Source organism: Anabrus simplex, chromosome 1 (assembly GCF_040414725.1).
Source record: "Anabrus simplex isolate iqAnaSimp1 chromosome 1, ASM4041472v1, whole genome shotgun sequence".
Taxonomy (NCBI): Eukaryota; Metazoa; Arthropoda; class Insecta; order Orthoptera; family Tettigoniidae; genus Anabrus; species Anabrus simplex.
In genome coordinates this window covers 1,673,210,261-1,673,231,307 of record NC_090265.1, presented here as the reverse complement: position 1 = coordinate 1,673,231,307, position 21,047 = coordinate 1,673,210,261, and the positions used below count along the sequence as shown (strand labels likewise).

Sequence of the window (21,047 nt, the reverse complement as noted above, 5' to 3'; positions counted from 1 at the left end):
AGGACATGAGATGTTATCTGTATGATTTTGAGTAAGAGGACGCGTTCCTCATCTGAAAGGCCTGCATTTTCTTGATTATGTGACTTGCCTTGGGTAGACTGTTGAGCAGCGTATGTAAAGGGTTGGACCCTGTGGTTTTGGTATTTGCTGCTTTATTTTGGGAGACGTGAATCTCCACTTTGAGTCATTCTGCCGTGTGTTGGCGAGGGTGATGTGTTTGTCAACCGAGGAAAGTTTTATTTGAGCAGCTTATACTTCGTGATTTTACTGCTTCAGTCCATGTCTCTGTGGTTGTAACGAGAGTTTTATATCGCGTTTGTTTCGGATTTTCTTTTATGATATAACCGCACTGAGGAATATTTTGTGTCACGTAAACTTTTCCAGGATACAACGGTGAATTAGGTATTGAAAGATAAGCCTACTCTGTCATTTTTTTTAAAATGAATTTGTGTCACGTAATTTCATTTCAGGAATCCAATATGATTTGTGCGTGATTCTTGTAAAGTCCACCAGTTTATTGATTTTGTGTCATGTAATTATTTTTCAGGATCCTACGTTGAATAGGAAGTGTTGCTTAAAGTGTAATTATGTTCCCTTTTATTTCCATTGAGGCTTTGAGTGGATGTGAGTTGCGTGAATGCTGCATGCTTTTCTTAGTGAGCCCTGGAAAATATGACATCATGTTTTGTTTCTTTGAATGTATATACTTTGCCATTTATGTGATTTTGATTTTGTGTGGTTCCGATCCACATTGTTTGTTGTGCTCATGAGATTGCTCTTGACTCATGTTTTAAATATTTTGTGCATAGGATGTTTTACCACTCAGCGTGCTATATATGTACAGTTAGGTTAGTTTGTGTCCCCCCACCCCTCTTTTGTGCATTAGATCACATCTTTTCTTAAGGTTAGGGACCCCACTGCAATGTCAAGTGTGCAGAAATGGGGAACGTACTCATCTACACATAAAAGTGTTAACAAAAAGTAAAGCCAGGAGTGTGGTGCGAGCACGCAAGCCCATGTGTTAAAATTAATGAAACTTCAAGATTTGATTTGAGATGTTAAGTATGTGTGTCAGCATACATTATAAATTTGTAATATATTCTGATTCTCAAGATGGACTTTATCAAGCTGAAAAAAAATTAATAAGAAAACAATCTGAGTCATGTAAAATCTGGATCTTTTGATACTTTTGCTATTTTTAAATATTTATCTTATTTATTTTTAATAAACAGGTTTTCCTCAACTGACGTCATGCTTCGCCTTGCTTTATTTGTAGTTTTAATTGTCCTCACCGTGTCCGTATTTAATTATATGTTCCCCATCAAAATCCAGGGTGTATGTATTTTAGAGCATTATTTTATCATAGTTTGGACTGAGCACGCCTGGGACCGGCTGACTAGTCGGGTGCAAATTACTTTGATGGTAAAAACGGGGACAGTAAGAGCCAACTAATGGGGGATCCAGGGGCTCTGAACTTTAGAGCGTGGTTTGGCAACCGCGGGGCCCTTAGCTCAGTCCTGGCATTGATTCCACTTACTTGTTCCAGGCTTCTTACTTTAACTATACTATCTGACCTCCCTTGGTAAACTCTTGTTCTTTTCCGACCCCGATGGTATTAGAGCACTTGAGGCGTGTGGAGTCTTTAATTTTCATGCCTGAGGCTAGACCTGATGATAGGCTAAGCCTTACAATTGTGCAACAACTCCGGAGAAGACAACACACTCGAATAGGAACAATCATTGTAGTGAGTTTAACAGGGAAATATGAAGAGTTAGTGGACATCATGGAGAGAAGGAAAATATCAATCCTAAGACTGAGTGAAACTAAATGGAAAGGTCAAGGGAGGAAAGAGTTGAGAAAAAACTATTCCCTCAACTGGAATGGTAACTACAGAGAGATGAGAAATTGAGTGGGATTGATATTGTCTAAAGAGTTACATGGTATTACAGAGATCCAGTACATCATTGAGAGGATTATAAAGGCAACAGTTCACCTTGGGAAAGAGAAGCTGACACTGGTGCAAGTGTATGCCCCTCAGATGGGTTGCAGTCAAGATGAAAAGAACAAGTTTCTTGAAGACCTAGAAGAGACCATCAGTGAAGAGAGGGCAATCATCATCGGGGACCTCAACGCACAGCTCGGGACAGACAGGAATGGCTACGAGAAGGTGATGGGACCACATGGCTATGGGAGAAGGAATTCAGAAGGGGAACATCTCCTAGACTTCTGTATAAGAAACTGTTTGGTAGTAAAAAAAACAGATAGTTCGACAAAAGAGTCAGTCACAAGATTACCCGTTACAGCTGGGATGGAAAGAGCAAGACGGTCATTCACTATGTCATTACAGATAAAGAAAGAAGTAGACTTGTGACTGATGTCAAGGTGATTCCAAGTGAGAACCTCAATAGGCGACCACCGGTTATTAGTAGCAGATCTGAAAGACATTGATGTACCAAAGATACCCCCCTCCCCATGGCACTTAACGCCCTTGAAAGGGCTTTGGTCTGCCCAGCGACTGCTGCTCAGCCCGAAGGCCTACAGATTACAAGGGGCCGTGTGGTCAGTTCGACGCATCCTCTCGGCCGTTATTCTGGGCTTTCGAGAGTGGGGTACCAAAGATAACAACTAGGAAATTACCTAAGATTAAGGTGTGGGAACTACAGCAGACTGGAAAAAGGACCATATTAGAGGTTTGCGGGAAGACAAGTGCGAGAGTAGGGGAAAAGGACACTGGTGGAATGAAAGAGTAAGATCCTCAATAAAGGAAAGGAACATAGCACAAAAGGAATGAGATAGCGAGAAATCCAAGCCAGAACAGGTAAGGGATGAAGAGAGGATCAGAGACCTCGAGCAAGTTTACCGGGACAAGAAATTTAGAGTTAAGAGTAGTAGAAGAGGAGAATATAAAGTGCTGGGGGAAATTTACTCAAAAACTGAGGGAAGACAGCAGAGGCAATATGAAACTGTTGTTCAGAGTGATCAAAAACAAAAGGTTAAAACCATCAAAGCAATTGAGGATCCTAATGGAAATCCGGGCAGGAAAGAAGAACACAAAAGAGAGGTTCTGAGAAATCATTTTGATCAGCTATTGAACAGAACAGAAGCAGATCAGAGAACAAAAGAACCAGCTGTTGAAACCTGTGCAGAGGAACCTCCCATTACATGGGCAGAAATAGAAGCAGCCCTTAAGAAGATGCCGCAAGGGAAATCCCCAGGAATCGATGTAGTCAGCACGAACATGATTAAAGCAGCAGGAGTCCCGGGTTTACAGTGACTACACAGAGTGCTCAATGCAGTTTGGACAGATGGCAAGATACCTACTAATTGGAGCAAGGATGTCATTATTCCCAGTTTAAGAAAATCGCTGAAAATGCTCCAACTACCGGGGAATAACACTCCTTTCTCATAGGCTTAAAATTCTTGAGAAAATCTTAGAGAGCAGATTGCGAGTCACGTTAGAACCACAGTTTGAAGAGGAACAACATGGCTTCAGGCCTAACAGGTCCACATCGGACCTAATCATCAGTGTCCGTATGTTACATACATACATACATACATACATACATACATACATACATACATACATTATTGTTATAGACTGTTATGCCTTTCAGCCTGCAAGCCTCTGTGAATTTACTAAACGTCACCACAATCCTCGAATTGCAACTAGTGCTGTGGCCTCATTTAGTTCTTTACCTCATATATTTAAATCATTAGAAACTGAGTCTAACCATCATCATCTTGGTCTCCCTCTACTTCGCTTACCCTGCATAACAGAGTCCATTATTCTCCTAGGTAGCCTATCCACTCCATTCACCTCTCATGACCCTACTACTGAAGCCAGTTTATGCGTACAGCTTCATCCATTGAGTTAATTCCTAAATTAGCCTTTATCTCCTCATTCTGAGTACCCTCCTGCAATTGTTCCCACCTGTTTGTACCAGCAATAATTCACGCTACTTTCATGTCTGTTACTTCTAACTTATGAATAAGATATCCTGAGTCCACCCAGCTTTTGCTCCCATAAAGCAAAGTTGGCCTGGAAACAGACCGGGAACTGACTTCCTTCTTACAGAATACTGTTGATCGTGACAGCGAGCTCACTGCATTGTTTTAACTGCACCTTGATCCAATCTCGCTTACTATATTACCGTCCTGATAGAACACACATCTTAAATACTTGAAATTATCTACCTGTTCCATATCACAAATCTGACATTCAATTCCATTGAATTTCTTACCTATTGACATCAATTTAGTATTCGAAAGGCTAATTTTCATACCATACTCATTGCACCTATTTTCAAGTTGCAAGATATTAGACTGCAGGCTTTCAGCACAATCTGGCATTAAGACCAAGTCGTCGGCAGTGGCCAGACTGCTGACTACATTTCCCTCTAACTGAATCCCTCCCTGCTACTTGATACCTTTCAGCAGACGATCCATGTAAACTATGAACAACAAAGGTGAAATATTATAGCCTTGACTAACCCCTGTAAGTACCCTGAACCAAGAACTCATTCTACGATAAATTCTTGCTGAAGCCCAATTGTCAGCATAAATGCCTTTGATTGATTTTAATAATCTACCCTTAATCCCATAGTCCCCCAGTATGGTGAACGTCTTTTTCCACGGTACCCTGTCACATGCTTTCTCTAGATCTATGGAACATAAACACAACTGCCTATTGCTTTCGTAGCATTTTTCAATTACCTGGTGCATACTGAAATTCTGATCCTGACAACCTTTCTGTGGTCTGAAATCACACTGGTTTTCGTCCAACTTCCTCTCAACCACCGATCACACCCTCCCTTCCAAGATGCCAGTGAATACTTTGCCTGGTATACTAATCAATGAGATACCTCAATAGTTGTTCCAATCCTTCCTGTTCCCTTGCTTATAAATAGGTGCAATTACTGCTTTTGTCCAATCTCCATGCTAATCTTACTACTCCATGAAGCCATTTCATCCCTGCCTTCCCGCTATACTTCACTATTTCAGGTGTAATTTCATCTATTCCTGCTGCTTTATGACAGTAGAGTTCATTTACCATCCTTTCCACTTCCCGAAGCATAATTTCACCAACATAATTTTCCTCCTCCCCATGAGCTTGGCTGTTCGCAACACCACCAGGAAGATTTCCTTTTACGTTGAGATGATGTTCAAAATATTCCCTCCACCTCTCCAGTGATTCCCTGGGATCTATTATGAGTTCACCTGAATTACTCAGAACACTGTTCATCTTCTATTTCCCGTCCTGCCTAAGATTCTTTATTACTGTCCAGAAAGGTTTCCCTGTTGCTTGACCTAACCTTTCCAGGTTATTACCAAAATCTTTCCACAACTTCTTTTTGGATTCAGCAACTATTTCTTTTTCTCTGCTTCTTTCATCTATGTATAAATCCCTGTCAGCATCAGCCCTTGTTTGGAGCCATTTCTGATAAGCCTTCTTTTTACGTTTACAAGCTGCTCTTACTTAATCATTCCACCAAGATGTTCGCCTTTTCCCATCTTTACACACAGTTGTTCCTAGGCATTCCCTTGCTGTTTCTACTACAGCATCCCTGTATGCCACCCATTCTCTTTCTATATCCTAACCTGCTTACTCTCCACTGTTCGAAACTTCTCGTTAGTCGGTTAGATATAGTCTATTATGGATCTGGTACCCCCTAGCCTCCCATGTGTTGTGGTGAATAGCCTTATGCCTGAAGAATATATTCGTAACTGCTAAATCCATATTAGCACAGAAGTCCAGCAAACGCTTCCATTAGCTTCCATATCTTCCCCACATTTACCAATCACCCTTTCGTATCCTTCAGTTCTATTTCCAACTCTCGCATTGAAATCGCCCATTAGCACTATTCTATCTTTGCTGTTGACCCTGACCACGATGTCACTCAATGCTTCATAAAACTTATCACATTCATCCTCATCTGCACCCTCACATGGTGAATACACTGAGACAATTCTCATCCTAATTCCTCCAACTGACAAATCTACCCACATCATTCGCTCATTGACGTGCCTAACAGAAACTATGTTGCGTGCAATGGTATTCCTGATAAACAGCCCTATCCCATACTCTGCCCTTCCCTTTCTAGCACCCGTCAAGTACACTTTATAATCTCCTATCTCTTCCTCGTTATCTCCCCTTACCCGAATATCACGTACTCTTAGCACATCCAGATGCATTCTCTTAGCTGACTCAGCCAGTTCTACTTTCTTTCTTCCATTAGCCCCGTTTATATTGATAGCTCCCCATCGAATTCCATTTGTTTGCCAAGTTGTTTCCAAGGAGTCCCTCGCCTGTCAAATGGGAGTGGGACTCCGTTACTCCATAGATCCGGGATGTTAATGGAAAAATATTGGGAAAAAGGCAAAGATCTGTTTATGGTTTTCTTTGACATTGAGAAAGCATATGACAGCATTGCAAGAGAGAAGATATGGAAAAGCCTGAGAAAAAGGAATGTGCCAGAGGGACTGGTGAGGAAAGTTCAGATGCTGTACAAGAACTATACCAGCTGTGTGTGATTGGGTGACACAGACATACATCCTGGTTCAAGACCGAAAGTGGAGTCCAACAAGGCAGTGCACTATCCCCATTATTGTTTTATCACCATCATGAATGACATAATGAAGAACATCAAGAAAACCTCTGGTGAACTAAATGCAATGGCCTTCGCTGATGATGTCATGATCTGGGGAGAAACTGAGGAAGAAGTACAGTCGAGACTCAATGAATGGAAAGTTAAGTTCCAGGAGTTCAATCTCAAGATAAGCAAACTCAAAACAGTTGTGATGGCAATAACCGAGCGGGATGACCAGCGAACATCATGCCGGGAAACCATTCTCTAGAAAGTGTGGAAAGCTTTACATACCTCAGCAGTGTAATATCTCCAGATACACTAGCCACAAAGGAGGTGGCAAATAGAGTGCAGAAGAGCTCTCACTTTTACCAACAAGTACGATCACTCCTCTAGGATCCCAAAGTACCAACAAAGTCAAAGCTGGTGATGATGTTCAATCAGTACTTCATACCAGTCTTAACCTATGGTATTGAAACGTGCACCCTCATTAAAAAAGACTCATCAAGGATGCAGGCATCCGAGATAAAGTTCCTTAGGTCCACAATTCAAAAAATCAAACTGGACAAGTTAAGGAATGATGTAGTTAGGAAAGAAGCTGGGATTGTTACATCAGTTAGATCTGGTCAGCATGTCCAGACTTAGGTGGTTTGGGCATGTAATGAGGATGGATCCAACAAGGCCAGCATATGTTAACTTGGAGAGAGATGTGGCAGGGAAACAGATGGTGGGAGGACCAAGAACCCACTGGATGGATGTCGTAAAGATGGACATTGTAGATCGGGGAAGGACAGTTGAGGACATCATTAACAACGGAACGTATCTCAATAAGACAGAATGGAAGAGGCTCGCCAACAGAACCCGGGAAACTGGAACTTAAAAATGATGATTATGAATAAGTCACAAAGGGTCTGAGGTTTTAGCCTCTCTTTTTTTTTTTTTTTAAGTTTTTGTCACACATCATGGAAAATACCCTTTCCACATCTGCATTTCCATGTGGAAGAGTAAGAATTATTTTAGCCAATTTGGTAATATTTTGAAAAGGATAAATGCCTTCAAACGTTTTGATTTTCTTTACAGCACACCAAAAACTAACACCACCATTTGAATCAACAGCTCCATTTTTTCTTTGTCAGAAAAATATACATTTAGAGTGTTGAAATATTTTTGGACCTATTGGGGTTCTACTTTTTTTGTTGTATGTCTTCGCTAGTTCAGTTATATTGTAAATTTTGGTAGATTTATGGGACAAGGCATTGTCTGGAATCACAAACAACATACTCATAAATAAGCTGGCATTCTTTTACACAATTCAATGACACACTTCTGGTAAAACTTAATACATAAGTTTGAACTGCTCTTTATCCCCAGTACTACACTGCAACAACACATTCATAGTATTTTCTCCTACATTAACTTCCTCTATGGGAAGAACATCACGGATCTGTAACATTTAGCTGGTCTAAACTCTTATCACAGAAGCATGATGGTTTCACAAAATTCTCAGCCAATAGTCTAACAAATGTACTTTCCTGATACAAATGTTGTATCAGAACCTTTTGAGACTGAAACATTGCATTGAACTGATTAAATAATGATAGGACATTATTCAAAAAGTGAAGTTATCCCTTCAGATATGGGTTGTTTAGGTCTAAAAAATCATATTAGCTCCAGGATTTTTGTCCTCAAAAGATGCCTCTCTGAACATTTCACAAAGCACGTTCCACTGAACAGTAACACGGTTCACACCTCTGGATAAGGTCAACCATTTTGTTTGACTAGGGCTTATCATTTCAATCTTGAAGCTTGCATAAATGTCTGGAATTCTTCTAGAATACTCTGTCGTTTAGAAGAACGAGAAAAGTAACTTGAAATATTTTTCAGCAAGACTTCCACTCCTGTGATTCTGCTACCACCACTGAATGCTAGATGACGCACACATCTATTAACAAGTACTTGTGGATTATCCTGAAGTAGATGCATTCTTAATGATTCCTTGCTTCCTACCATAACATTGGCATTATCTGAACAGAGACCTACTACATTGTCCAAGTTCATGTCATATTTAGCAACGGAACCTTTGAATAAGTTGTAAAGATCCACTGCAGTACCTTCCTCGCTACCAATTGGAACTAGATCAAGAAGCTGTGTTTTAATTTCCTCTTTATAGAGATACCTTACTAAAAGACAGAAGAGTCTGTATGTACTCTCATCCACAAGGATAGAAAATTCACAGTCTTTAAGTTCCATGATTAAATCATCCGAGATTTTTGCTGAAAGAACATTCTGAACAATACTTGCACATTTTATGTGACTTGGCTGAATACTGCTGGCAGTAACTGAATCCTTAAAGTTCAATTTTGACAGCTCTACAATGTGTTGAATTAGACTGAAGTACAGTTTTTAGCAGCCACCAAAAGACTAAATCTTATCTCAGCTACTGTAGCAGAAATATCTTCCTTCTATGTTTTGAAAATCTGCAAGGAAAACAGGAAGGTGTTTTAAAATTTTTCTATTTAATTACTTTACTAAAATGGGAATTAAAGGGGAGTGTGTCTGTAGGCATTAGGCATTAAAAAGTATTTGAATAGCTTCAAGATACATATATCATCATTATAGACAGTTATGCCTTTCAGCGTTCAGTCTGCAAGCCTCTGTGAATTTATTAAACGTTGCCGCAATTCTCTATTTGTAACCAGTGCTGTGGCATCATTTAGTTCTATACCTCTTATTTTTAAATCATTAGTAACTGAGTCTAACCATCGTCGTCTTGGTCTCCCTCTATTTCTCTTACCCTCCATAACAGAGTCCATTATTCCCCTAGGTAACCCACCCTCCTCCATTCGCATCATATGACCCCACCACCGAAGCCGGTTTATGTGTACAGATTCATCCATCGGGTTCATTCCTAACTTAGCCTCTATCTTCTCATTCTGAGTACCCTCCTGCTGTTGTTCCCCCCTGTTTGTACCCGCAATCATTCACGCTACTTTCATGTCTGTTATTTCTAACTTATAAATAAGATATTCTGAGTCCAACCAGTTTTCGCTCCCATAAAGCAAAGTTGATCTGGAAACAGACCGATGTAAAGATAGTTTCATCCGGGAACTGACTTCCTTCTTACAGAATACTGTTGATCGTGACAGCGAGCTCACTGCATTGTTTTAACTGCACCTTGATCCAATCTCGCTTACTATATTACCATCCTGATAGAACACACATCTTAAATACTTGAAATTATCTACCTGTTCCATATCACAAATCTGACATTCAATTCCATTGAATTTCTTACCTGTTGACATCAATTTAGTCTTCAAAAGGCTAATTTTCATACCATACTCATTGCACCTATTTTCAAGTTGCAAGATATTAGACTGCAGGCTTTCAGCACAATCTGGCATTAAGACCAAGTCGTCGGCAGAGGCCAGGCGGCTGACTACATTTCCCTCTAACTGAATCCCTCCCTGCCACTTGATACCTTTCAGCAGACGATCTATGTAAACTATGAACAACAAAGGTGAAATATTATAGCCTTGACTAACCCCTGTAAGTACTCTGAACCAAGAACTCATTCTACCATAAATTCTCGCTGAAGCCCAATTGTCAGCATAAATGCCTTTGATTGATTTTAATAATCTACCCTTAATCCCATAGTCCCCCAGTATGGTGAACGTCTTTTTCCACGGTACCCTGTCACATGCTTTCTCTAGATCTATGGAACATAAACACAACTGCCTATTGCTTTCGTAGCATTTTTCAGTTACCTGGTGCATACTGAAACTCTGATCCTGACAGCCTTTCTGTGGTCTGAAATCACACTGGTTTTCGTCCAACTTCTTCTCAACCTCTGATGACACCCTCCCTTTCAAGATGCCAGTGAATACTTTGCCTGGTATACTAATCAATGAGATACCTCGATAGTTGTTCCAATCCTTCCTGTTCCCTTGCTTATAAATAGGTGCAATTACTGCTTTTGTCCAATCTCCATGCTAATCTTACTACTCCACGAAGCCATTTCATCCCTGCCTTCCCGCTATACTTCACTATTTCAGGTGTAATTTCATCTATTCCTGCTGCTTTATGACAGTAGAGTTCATTTACCATCCTTTCCACTTCCCGAAGCATAATTTCACCAACATAATTTTCCTCCTCCCCATGAGCTTGGCTATTCGCAACACCACCAGGAAGATTTCCTTTTACGTTGAGATGATGTTCAAAATATTCCCTCCACCTCTCCAGTGATTCCCTGGGATCTATTATGAGTTCACCTGAATTACTCAGAACACTGTTCATCTTCTATTTCCCGTCCTGCCTAAGATTCTTTATTACTGTCCAGAAAGGTTTCCCTGTTGCTTGACCTAACTTTTCCAGGTTATTACCAAAATCTTTCCACAACTTCTTTTTGGATTCAGCAACTATTTCTTTTTCTCTGCTTCTTTCATCTATGTATAAATCCCTGTCAGCATCAGCCCTTGTTTGGAGCCATTTCTGATAAGCCTTCTTTTTAAGTTTACAAAGTGCTCTCCATTATTCCATCAAGATCTTCGCTTTTTGCCATCTTACACACAGTTGTTCCTAGGCATTCCCTTGCTGTTTCTACTACAGCATCCCTGTATGCCACCCATTCTCTTTCTATATCCTGAACCTGCTTACTGTCTACTGTTCAAAACTTCTCGTTAATAATACCCATGTACTTCTGTCTAATTTCCTCGTCCTGGAGATTTTCTACCCTTATTCTTTTGCAGACAGATTTCACTTTCTCTATCCTAGGTCTAGAGATTCTTACTTCACTACAGATCAGATAGTGGTCTGTGTCATCAAGAACTCCCTGAAAAACCCATACGTTCCTAAAAGATTTCCTGAATTCGAAGTCTGTTAAGATATAGTCTACTATGGATCTGGTGCCCCCTAGCCTCCCATGTGTAAAATTGAGCAATCACTTGTGTGTGGGTAAGAACCTGATTTCAGCATGAATCATTGACATATTTTATACTTGCTGAGTTTGTATCTTGCATAATATAATGCAAGATGTTGTAGCAAGAGGGCTCGAAAGAGAGACGGGACAAAAAGAAGGAATAATCATTAGTCATCATTATATATTGCACATTGTCAGCTGGCACAAACGTTGTTTCATTATTGGATTACTCAGCTTGCATGCTGTGGCAAAAACAAAGCTTATTTTAATCACTTACACAAAAAATTCCTAAAAATTGACCAATTTCAAAAAGTCGCTACTTTTTCAACATTTTTCCTTCTCTTTCTCTCACCAAGGTTCGAATTCCACTATGTGTAGTGGAATTCTGCTATGGTTGGCAATACTGGTTAAGACCTTCAGTTCAGAGGATCCCGGGTTCAAATACCGGCCGGGTCTGATTAATTCTTCTGACTCGTGGATGGTGTTTGTGTTTGTACCAAAACTTCCTTCCTCATATTCTAACAACACCCCTCACTACCAGCCACCATAGAAACCCACAATAGTGATTAGTACCCTCCAGAGAGCGTCGGCGTAGGGAACGGCATCGAGCCGTAAAACATGGCCAAATCCACGTGTGACCCCATTGGTGTGAGAAAAGTAGTGGAAGAAGAAGAAGAAGAAGAAGAAAAAGATCCTAATAGTAAAATAAAAATTTAAAGAAAGTGGCTTTTTTTTTTTTTTTGGCCAGTCAGTGTAAAAAGTAGTCAGTCATCATCATCCATTTCCCTTGGCCGGCTCTCACCGGTTTGGGATGTTTGTGGCACCTTTCCAGCTTCTTTTATCCAACCACCATTGTTTTTTCTTAGCTGTATTCCAGTCCACATTTCTTCTCATTATACTACTGTATTCATGATTTTTTCAAACCACCTTAGTCAGGGTCTCCATCATTTGCACCGGGCGAGTTGGCCGTACAGTTAGTCGTGCAGCTGTGAGCTTGCATCCGGCAGATACTGGGGTCGAATCCCACTGTTGGCAGCCCTGAAGATGGTTTTCACACCAGGCAAATGCTGGGGCTGTACCTTAATTAAGGCCTCAGCTACTTCCTTCCCACTCCTAGGCCTTCCCTAGCCCATCGTCGCCATAAGACCTATCTGTGTTGATGCGACGTAAACCAAATAGCAAAACCATCATTTGCTTTGGTATCCCTTCCTATTCCATCCTCTTAACATGTCCAAACCATCTACATTTATCCCTTTTCATTCGGTTGTAAAGCTTTTCCAACCGAATTTCCTTCCCGATACCCTCAATTTTTACTGTTCTTTCTTGTCTTTCCACTGGTAGAGTTCGCCATGCGTTAAGGGCCACTCAGCTGTAAGTTTGCATCTGGGAGACAGTGGGTTCGAACCCCACTGTCGGCAGTCCTAAAAATGATTTTCCATGATTTCCCATTTTCACGCCAGGTAGACACTCCTGGGACATTATGAGATACGTGATCGGGACATAGAAAATTTTCATTTTTCTTCTTCCTGATATATTTCTGCTTATGCAGGTGGGTATTTAAACAAGACACATTAAAATGATGCCGACCAGTTTTGTCCCATGTACTAATTATATGACAGTGTAACTGATTTTTGACCAGATATAGTTTTATTAGTGTGGTATTGAATAGGTGGACCTATTTTACCTACCAATTGTAAGCTCCAGATGTCGGAGAGATACAGTGCGTTAGTGTATGTAAGTCATAGGAAGTGACCGCATGGCTTTTAACTAGAGAAATATCATGAGCCTGACGCATGTTTGTGAAATACAGTTGATTTGCATGTTATAAGTCCAGATAATGCCATAGACATATGAATTTTCTGATGTTACTGAAATGTAGTTGAGATAGAAATGCGACCATTATAGCCGGCATTGTTAGCTGCGGATATCGGAGGGTGTAGTGGTATGGTATAGTGAAGGTCGTAGGAGGTGACCGTGTGGCATAAAGCTACAGTGAAACAATTATGAGACCCGTGTTTGGGACAAAGGACATTTCCATTTTTACTTTAGCAGATTGTTTAAACGAGACGCATTAAAATGATGCAGACATCTGACATTTGTCGTATTGAGTAATAGAAACTGCAATTCTATAAGTAAAAATTGTATGTTACTGTCAGTCGGCCATGGAGAAGAGAGAGAGAAAAAGTTACGAGAAGTGGACAGTAATCCATATCAAATTAAAATTACGAGACTGAGTGGCTCAGACCGTTGAGGCGCTGGCCTTCTGACCCCAACTTGGCAGGTTCGATCCTGGCTCAGTCTGGTGGTATTTGAAAGTGTTCAAATACGTCACCCTCGTGTCGGTAGATTTACTGGCACGCATAAGAACTCCTGCAGGACTAAATTCCAGCACCTCGGCATCTCCAACAATTGTAAAAGTAGTTAGTGGAACGTAAAGCAAATTATTATTATTATTATTATTATTATTATTATTATTATTATTATTATTATTATTATTATTATTATTATTATTATTGTACGTAGATGAAAGAAACAGCGAAACAAATAGTTGTTGCATCCAAAAAGAAGTCGTGGGAAGATTTTGGTAATAACCTGGAAAGGCTAGGTCAAGCAGCACGGAAACCTTTCTGGACAGTAATAAAGAATCTTAGGAAGGGAGGGAAGAAGGAAATGAACAGTGTTTTGAGTAATTCAAGTGAACTCATAATAGATTTCAGGGATTCACTGAAGGGGTGGAGGAATATTTTGAATATCTTCTCAACGTAAAAAAGTAATCTTCCTGGTGGTGTTGCGAACAGTCAAGCTCATGGGGAGGAGGAAAATGATGATGGTGAAATTACAATTGAGGAAGAGGAAAGGATGGTAAATAAACTCCATTGTCATAAAGCAGCAGGAATAGTTGAAATTAGACCTGAAATGGTGAAGTATAGTGGGAAGGCAGGGATGAAATAGCTTCATAGAGTAGTTAGATTAGCATGGAATGTTGGTAAGGTACCTTCAGATTGGACAAAAGCAGTAATTGCACCTATCTATAAGCAAGGGAATAGGAAGGATTGCAACAACTATCGAGGTATCTCACTGATTAGCATACCAGGCAAAGTATTCACTGGCATCCTGGAAGGGAAGGTGCAGTCAGTCGTTGAGAGGAAGTTGGATGAAAACCAGTGTGGTTTCAGACCACAGAGAAGCTGTCAAGATCAGATTTTCAGTACGCGCCAGGTAATTGAAAAATGCTACGAGAGGAATAGGCAGTTGTGTTTATGTTCCATAGATCTAGAGAAAGCATATGACAGGGTACCAAGGGAAAAGATGTTCACTATATTGGGGGATTATGGAATTAAGGGTAGATTATTAAAATCAGTCAAAGGCATTTATGTTGATAGTTGGGCTTCAGTAAGAATTGACGGTAGATTTTTTTTTTTTTTTTTACGTCGCACCGACACGGATAGGTCTTATGGCGACGATGGGACAGGAGAGGGCTAGGAGTGGGAAGGAAGCGGCCGTGGCCTTAATTAAAGTACAGCCCCAGCATTTGCCTGGTGTGAAAATGGGAAACCACGGAAAACCATCTTCAGGGCTGCCGACAGTGGGGTTCGAACCTACTATCTCCCGAATACTGGATACTGGCCGCAGACGGTAGAATTAGTTCTTGGTTCAGGGTACTTACAGGGGTTAGTCAAGGCTATAATATTTCACCTTTGTTGTTCATAGTTTACATGAATTGTCTGCTGTTTGTAATTTACATGGATCATCTATTGAAAGGTATAAAATGGCAGGGAGGGATTCAATTAGGTGGAAATGTAGTAAGCAGTCTGGCCTATGCTGACGACTTGGTCGTAATGGCAGACTGTGCCGAAAGCCTGCAGTCTAATATCTTGGAACTTGAAAATAGGTGCAATGAGTATGGTATGAAAATTAGCCTTTCGAAGACTGAATTGATGTCAGTAGGTAAGAAATTCAACAGAATTGAATGTCAAATTGGTGATGCAAAACTAGAACAGGTAGATAATTTCAAGTATTTAGGTTGTGTATTCTCCCAGAATGGTAATATAGTAAGTGAGATTGAATCAAGGTGTAGTAAACTAATGCAGTGAGCTCGCAGTTGCGATCAACAGTATTCTGCAGGAAGGAAGTCAGCTCCCAGACAAAACTATCTTTACATCGGTCTGATTTCAGACCAACTTTGCTTTATGGGAGCGAAAGCTGGGTGGACTCAGGATATCTTATTGATAAGTTAGAAGTAACAGGCATGAAAGTAGCGAGTATGATTGCTGGTACAAACAGGAGGAACAATGGCAGGAGGGTACTCGGAATGAACAGATAAAGGCTAATTTAGGAATGAACGAAATGTACGCATAAACCGGCTTCGGTGGTGGGGTCGTGTGAGGTGAATGGAGGAGGATAGGTTACCTATGAGAATGATGGACTCTGTTATGGGGGGTAAGAGAAGTAGAGGTAGACCGAGACGATGGTGGTTAGACTCAGTTTCTAACGATTTAAAGATAAGAGGTATAGAACTCTAATGAGGCCACAGCACTAGTTGCAAATAGAGGATTGTGGCGACGTCTAGTAAATTCACAGAGGCTTGCAGACTGATCTCTGAAAGGCATACAATCTATAATGATAATGTATATTATTATTATTATTATTATTATTATTATTATTATTATTATTATTATTATTATTATTATTAAAATTGAAACAGCGGAAGATTTAGGAATTGCTTGTTCCACACTTTGCACAGTCATTTGTAAAAGAACTCTATTTATGCCCTATTTTATTAATTGGGTGAAAAATTAACAATGTTGATTAATAATATTGCAAACCTGATATATTAAAGGAATCATCAGAACAAACTGTATTGTTAACTCATATATCTCTGAAGTAATCTGTCTTTATTCTTATTCCTGAAAATAGAGAAAATTATTTCAATAATTATATGATATATCTTAATCTGATTTGTAAGTAATTCTTAGTTATATATATAATCTGCTCTTCACCTTGACATACGTATAACTCAGGTTCAACTGTATCTCATTGCACATATGTCTTGTATTGGAAGATGTTATCGGTGACGTAGAGGAGATACCTCATTATCAAAACAGATCTTTGGGGGATTGTAGGAACTCAATATAGATTTTGGAGGGGTTATATATTCTTAAATAAAGTGCTACATCATCCCTTGAATCTGTCGTCATTTCAATCCTGGTTAGTTATACCTACAGATATGTATTTTCATACACAGTTGAAAAGATTAATAATTTATACAAACAACCTTACAAGTGGAAATATGACATTTTTTTTTATTGTATCCTATTTCTTAATGTGTTGTGGTCAATTTTATATCTAGGGACATTCTCTTTGTTTTCAGGTTTTGGAAGAGACTGGTTTTGACATTAGTAAACTAATAGATAAAAATGAGTACATTGAATCAATTATTAATGACCAATTGATACGTTTGTATATTATCACGGGTATTCAGAGGGATACCAAATTCCAGCCTCGTACTCGAAACGAAATCAAGAGCGTGGAATGGTTTACTGTTGCTGATCTTCCTTCCAGCAAGAAGGATATGACTCCCAAAATGAAAATGGGAGTTGGACCTAATTCTTTCTTTATGGTTGTTCCTTTTATAAAGTAAGTTGTATGTGTCTTTTATTATTATTGAAACGTAGAAGAATTCTAACTCTGCTTACATACATGCACACAAAACATCCTAGTAACAGGCTGATGATAAATGTGCTGTTTTGCCCCTTGACAGTGTAATGCCAGACTAATTAAATTGTGTGATAAAAATGTTATTTTCATTGGCACATTGAAGCCCGTTCCACGGCACTTAGATTGCCTTAATTATTCTTGGAACTTTATTCCCGTTCCTTTCTTGCTCCTCGGATGTCATGGCCCCAGATGCCCACATATGTGGCATGTTGAAAGAATCAGTTTTCAAGACAGATGACCCACCTACAAATATTAGTGAATTATGCGAGAAGATAACATCATTTTTTTGCATCCACACAGCAACCTCCGTTCATCAACTTTTTTTTTTTTTTTTGCTATTGGTTTTACGTAGCACCGACACAGATATGTCTGGAAGATAGGAAACTTAAAAGGGTCTACCTTTTCAATACAAATACAAGTATTGAAAAGGTGGACCCTTTTAAGTTTCCTATCTTCCATTCTCAGTTCAATACGGACAAAAATGAAATTCTTAGATTTAAATTTAAACAGATATGTCTTACGGCAACGATTGGACAGGAAAGGGCTAGGACTGGGAAGGAAGCAGCCGTGGCCTTAATTAAGGTACAGCCCCAGCATTTGCCTGGTGTGAAAATGGGAAACCACGGAAAAACATCTTCAGGGCTGCCAACAGTAGGGTTCGAACCTACTATCTCCCGAATACTGGATACTGGCCGCACTTAAGCGACTGGGGCCAACGAGCTCGGTCAACATGTTTTTAATCTTCAGGAATATTATAAACAGTGTGTGGCAGGTGATAGTACACAACAAGCTCCTCAGGGGCTGAGAAGAGATGGATGTAGAAGAACTGGGGTTGATGAAGAGAGAGCGTATCTATTTGAAGATGACTGTGTATGAAGAGTAGAGATTTCCTTTTTACAATTTGTTTTATGTCACACCGACATAGATAGGTCTTATGGTGACAATGGGATAGGAAAGGCTTAGGAGTGGGAAGGAAGCGGCCGTGGCCTTAATTAAGACACAGCCCCAGCATTTGTCTGGTGTAAAAATGGAAAACCACGGAAAACCATCTTCAGGGCTGCCGACAGTGGGGCTCGAACCCACTACCTCCTGGATGCAAGCTCACAGCTGCGCGCCCCTAACTGCATGGCCAACTCGCCTGATGAGGTGGAGATTGTCCTTGTCCTTTTGTGTTCCTTGTTTATCCTTGTCTCCTATTTCTGTTGCTCCCTCTTTCCACACTGACCTGCCATTGTGTTTGTCCTGTTGTGCGTTCCTTTCTTATCCTTCTCCACCGTCCCTTTGACTTGATTTTGAATACATACTATACCAACACAATTACACTGAAGAAAATGGAAATTGCAACACCCAGAAAGAGTGGTGCTACATTGCAGCAATTGAACATGCAGGGCGAGTGTTCGGTTGTGCTTCAATGATTACACTTGCAGGTCCCTCTGATCGTAAGTTTGGACAACAACCAATACAGGATGTGCCAACCACGAGCTGCAATACATTGATGAATTCGTCGAGGCATGGAGTCAATAAGGACCTGGATCGCTTCCTGAGGAATTGTGGCCCATGCTTGCTGCACTGCATGGGTCAGTTGTTCCAGAGTTGTGGGTGGCTGAGGACGGTTGGCCAGTTGTCGACCCATCATGTCCCACACGTGCTCAATAGGCGGGCCATTCTAACGTTGTGACGTCGAGGAGAACTTCTCTGGAGATGCGTGCAGTGTGAACCCGCGTATTGTCCTGTTGAAACATCCCATTAGCAATGTTCGCCATCATAGGGACAACCACTGGATTGAGTACCCTATCAACGTACTGTCGAGCAGTCATAGTGCCCTCAACAAGCACTAATTGTGATTTCACATTAAAGCCAATAGCTCCCCAGACCATAATGCTTGGTGTTGGCCCTGTGTGCCTCTCGACAATAAGATTTGGACGGCTCCTCTCCCAGTACGTCGGCGCACATGATTCCGGCGATCACTGCAGGCAAGACAGAAGCGCGATTCATCACTAAAGACGACCCTATGCCATTCGTCGACCCACGTCGATCTTTCTCGACACCAGGGCAGCCTTACACGTTGCTGTTGTGGGGTCAATGGTACACCTTCTACAGGGAAATGGGCTTGTAAGCCAGCTGCATGCAGGCGATTACCAACGGTTTGTTGTGTAATGTGGGGTGCTACAGCTGCTCAAAATTGCGCTGCCGTTGCATGGGGTTCCATCCAGGCCATTCGAATGATGCGGCGATCCTCTCTCACAGTTGTCTGTCGCGCTGGGCCTGTGCCAGGTCTACGAGTGTGGGTACCTTCATTTGACCACTGCTGCCATACACGTTGTACTGTAGATGCCTGTCTCCTGGAGATTGCAACGTGATCAATTTGGAACTCTCCGAGAGCTTGGACGGGAGAACGCCAAGTCATTTGCTTTCTGGGTAGATGGCGAAAGTGGGTCGACATGACCTGCAGGTTGTGATTTTCGCAAATGGACACCAGTCTTTTGCCGTTGGGATTGGTTCTTTTGTGAGCAGGGTAATTTCCTATAACTTTCTTGTACTTCTGTTCACGACCTAGTTGGGCATTGAGGTCACCCAAAAGAAGCTTGACATGGTGTTTGGGGATTTTGTTTAATTTTTCATCTAGTAGGTCCCAGAAGTTATCAACTTCGTCTGGATCAGACTTGTTCTTATCGTTTGTAGGAGCATGTGCGTTAACTAGGGCGTAGGTTTTGTTCGCGCATTTGTGAGTCATTCACAGGTTCGAAATTTGCAACCGATTTAAGGATCTTGGTTCTAACAGCAAACGCGGTTCCAAGCATCACAGCTCCATTGAGGATTCCTCTTTGCTCTTTGCTCTTGAAAAATCGGTAGCCTTCGGATTAAAAAATCTCTTCATCTGGGTACCTTGTTTCCTGTAGGGCCATTATGGATATCTGATTTTCGTGAAGAGCTTTGGTGAGGGTTTTCAGCTTGCCAGTTTGTGTAAGTGAATTTATGTTAAAAGTTGCTAGAAAGGTTTTAGATTTTGGCCTGAGTTTTTGACTCTTCGAGGTACACCGAGACGCTCCGACTCATGGCATTCACGACGAGGGATTTATCCGAAGATTTACCCCCTGGGGTATGTTTCTTGAAATGTTGTGCCATCATGCTTTTTGACTTGACTTTGCTTTGGACGGGTACCCATCCTTTTACAACTAGGGTTGTTAACCCTAGAGGTTGCCTCAAGATGTTTTCTGGCTTCTGGTCATTTACCAGTCTTCGCCGTAACCCTGGCAAGGGACCAGTTTTTTTTTCACAGTGGTATTTTATTTCCCTACTACCCTCTGACTCTGCTGGCGGCAGAGCCAGCGAGCTTCCCCAATTCCAATGGAACGCGCCCGATGGAGGTAACCGGTAAATCCCCACACGGGTATTATTATTATTATTATTATTATTATTATTATTATTATTATTATTATTATTATTATTATTATTATTGTATGTCATCACTAGACCTGGGTTTTTACGCTGTAAAAAAATTAGTTTTAGGCGCCTAAAATAAGCTTTTAAAACAAGTAAATAGGCTTTTAAAAGAGAAAATAGGCACTTAAAATATGTTTTAAAAATGTGTGGATAGGCAGGAAATGGACGTTAAAATATTACAATATACACTTAAACTGTAACGTGATACTTTTTTACTTGAACAAACGTGGTTTCCCTCTTCTTAACCGAAATAACTGCTAAATTAAGACAGAATAAAAAAGACATTTATCAAAAATATAAAAAAGTCATGTGTCAAAAAGAGTTATGGATTATATGATATGTCATTAACAGTACTGATCTAAAACCTTAATACCAAATTCACTGTA

General features: G+C 40.5%; 1 protein-coding gene across 1 annotated transcript in view; it reads left to right on the top strand.

Annotated features, from left to right (window-relative positions):
• DCP2 (decapping protein 2) overlaps positions 1-21,047 on the top strand; it is a 288,102-nt gene that overhangs the window by 107,004 nt on the left and 160,051 nt on the right. Inside the window, exon 4 of the mRNA XM_067138387.2 lies at positions 16,871-17,136. Within this exon, the coding sequence (XP_066994488.1) occupies positions 16,871-17,136 (266 nt within the window). The remainder of the gene's footprint in view (positions 1-16,870; positions 17,137-21,047) is intronic.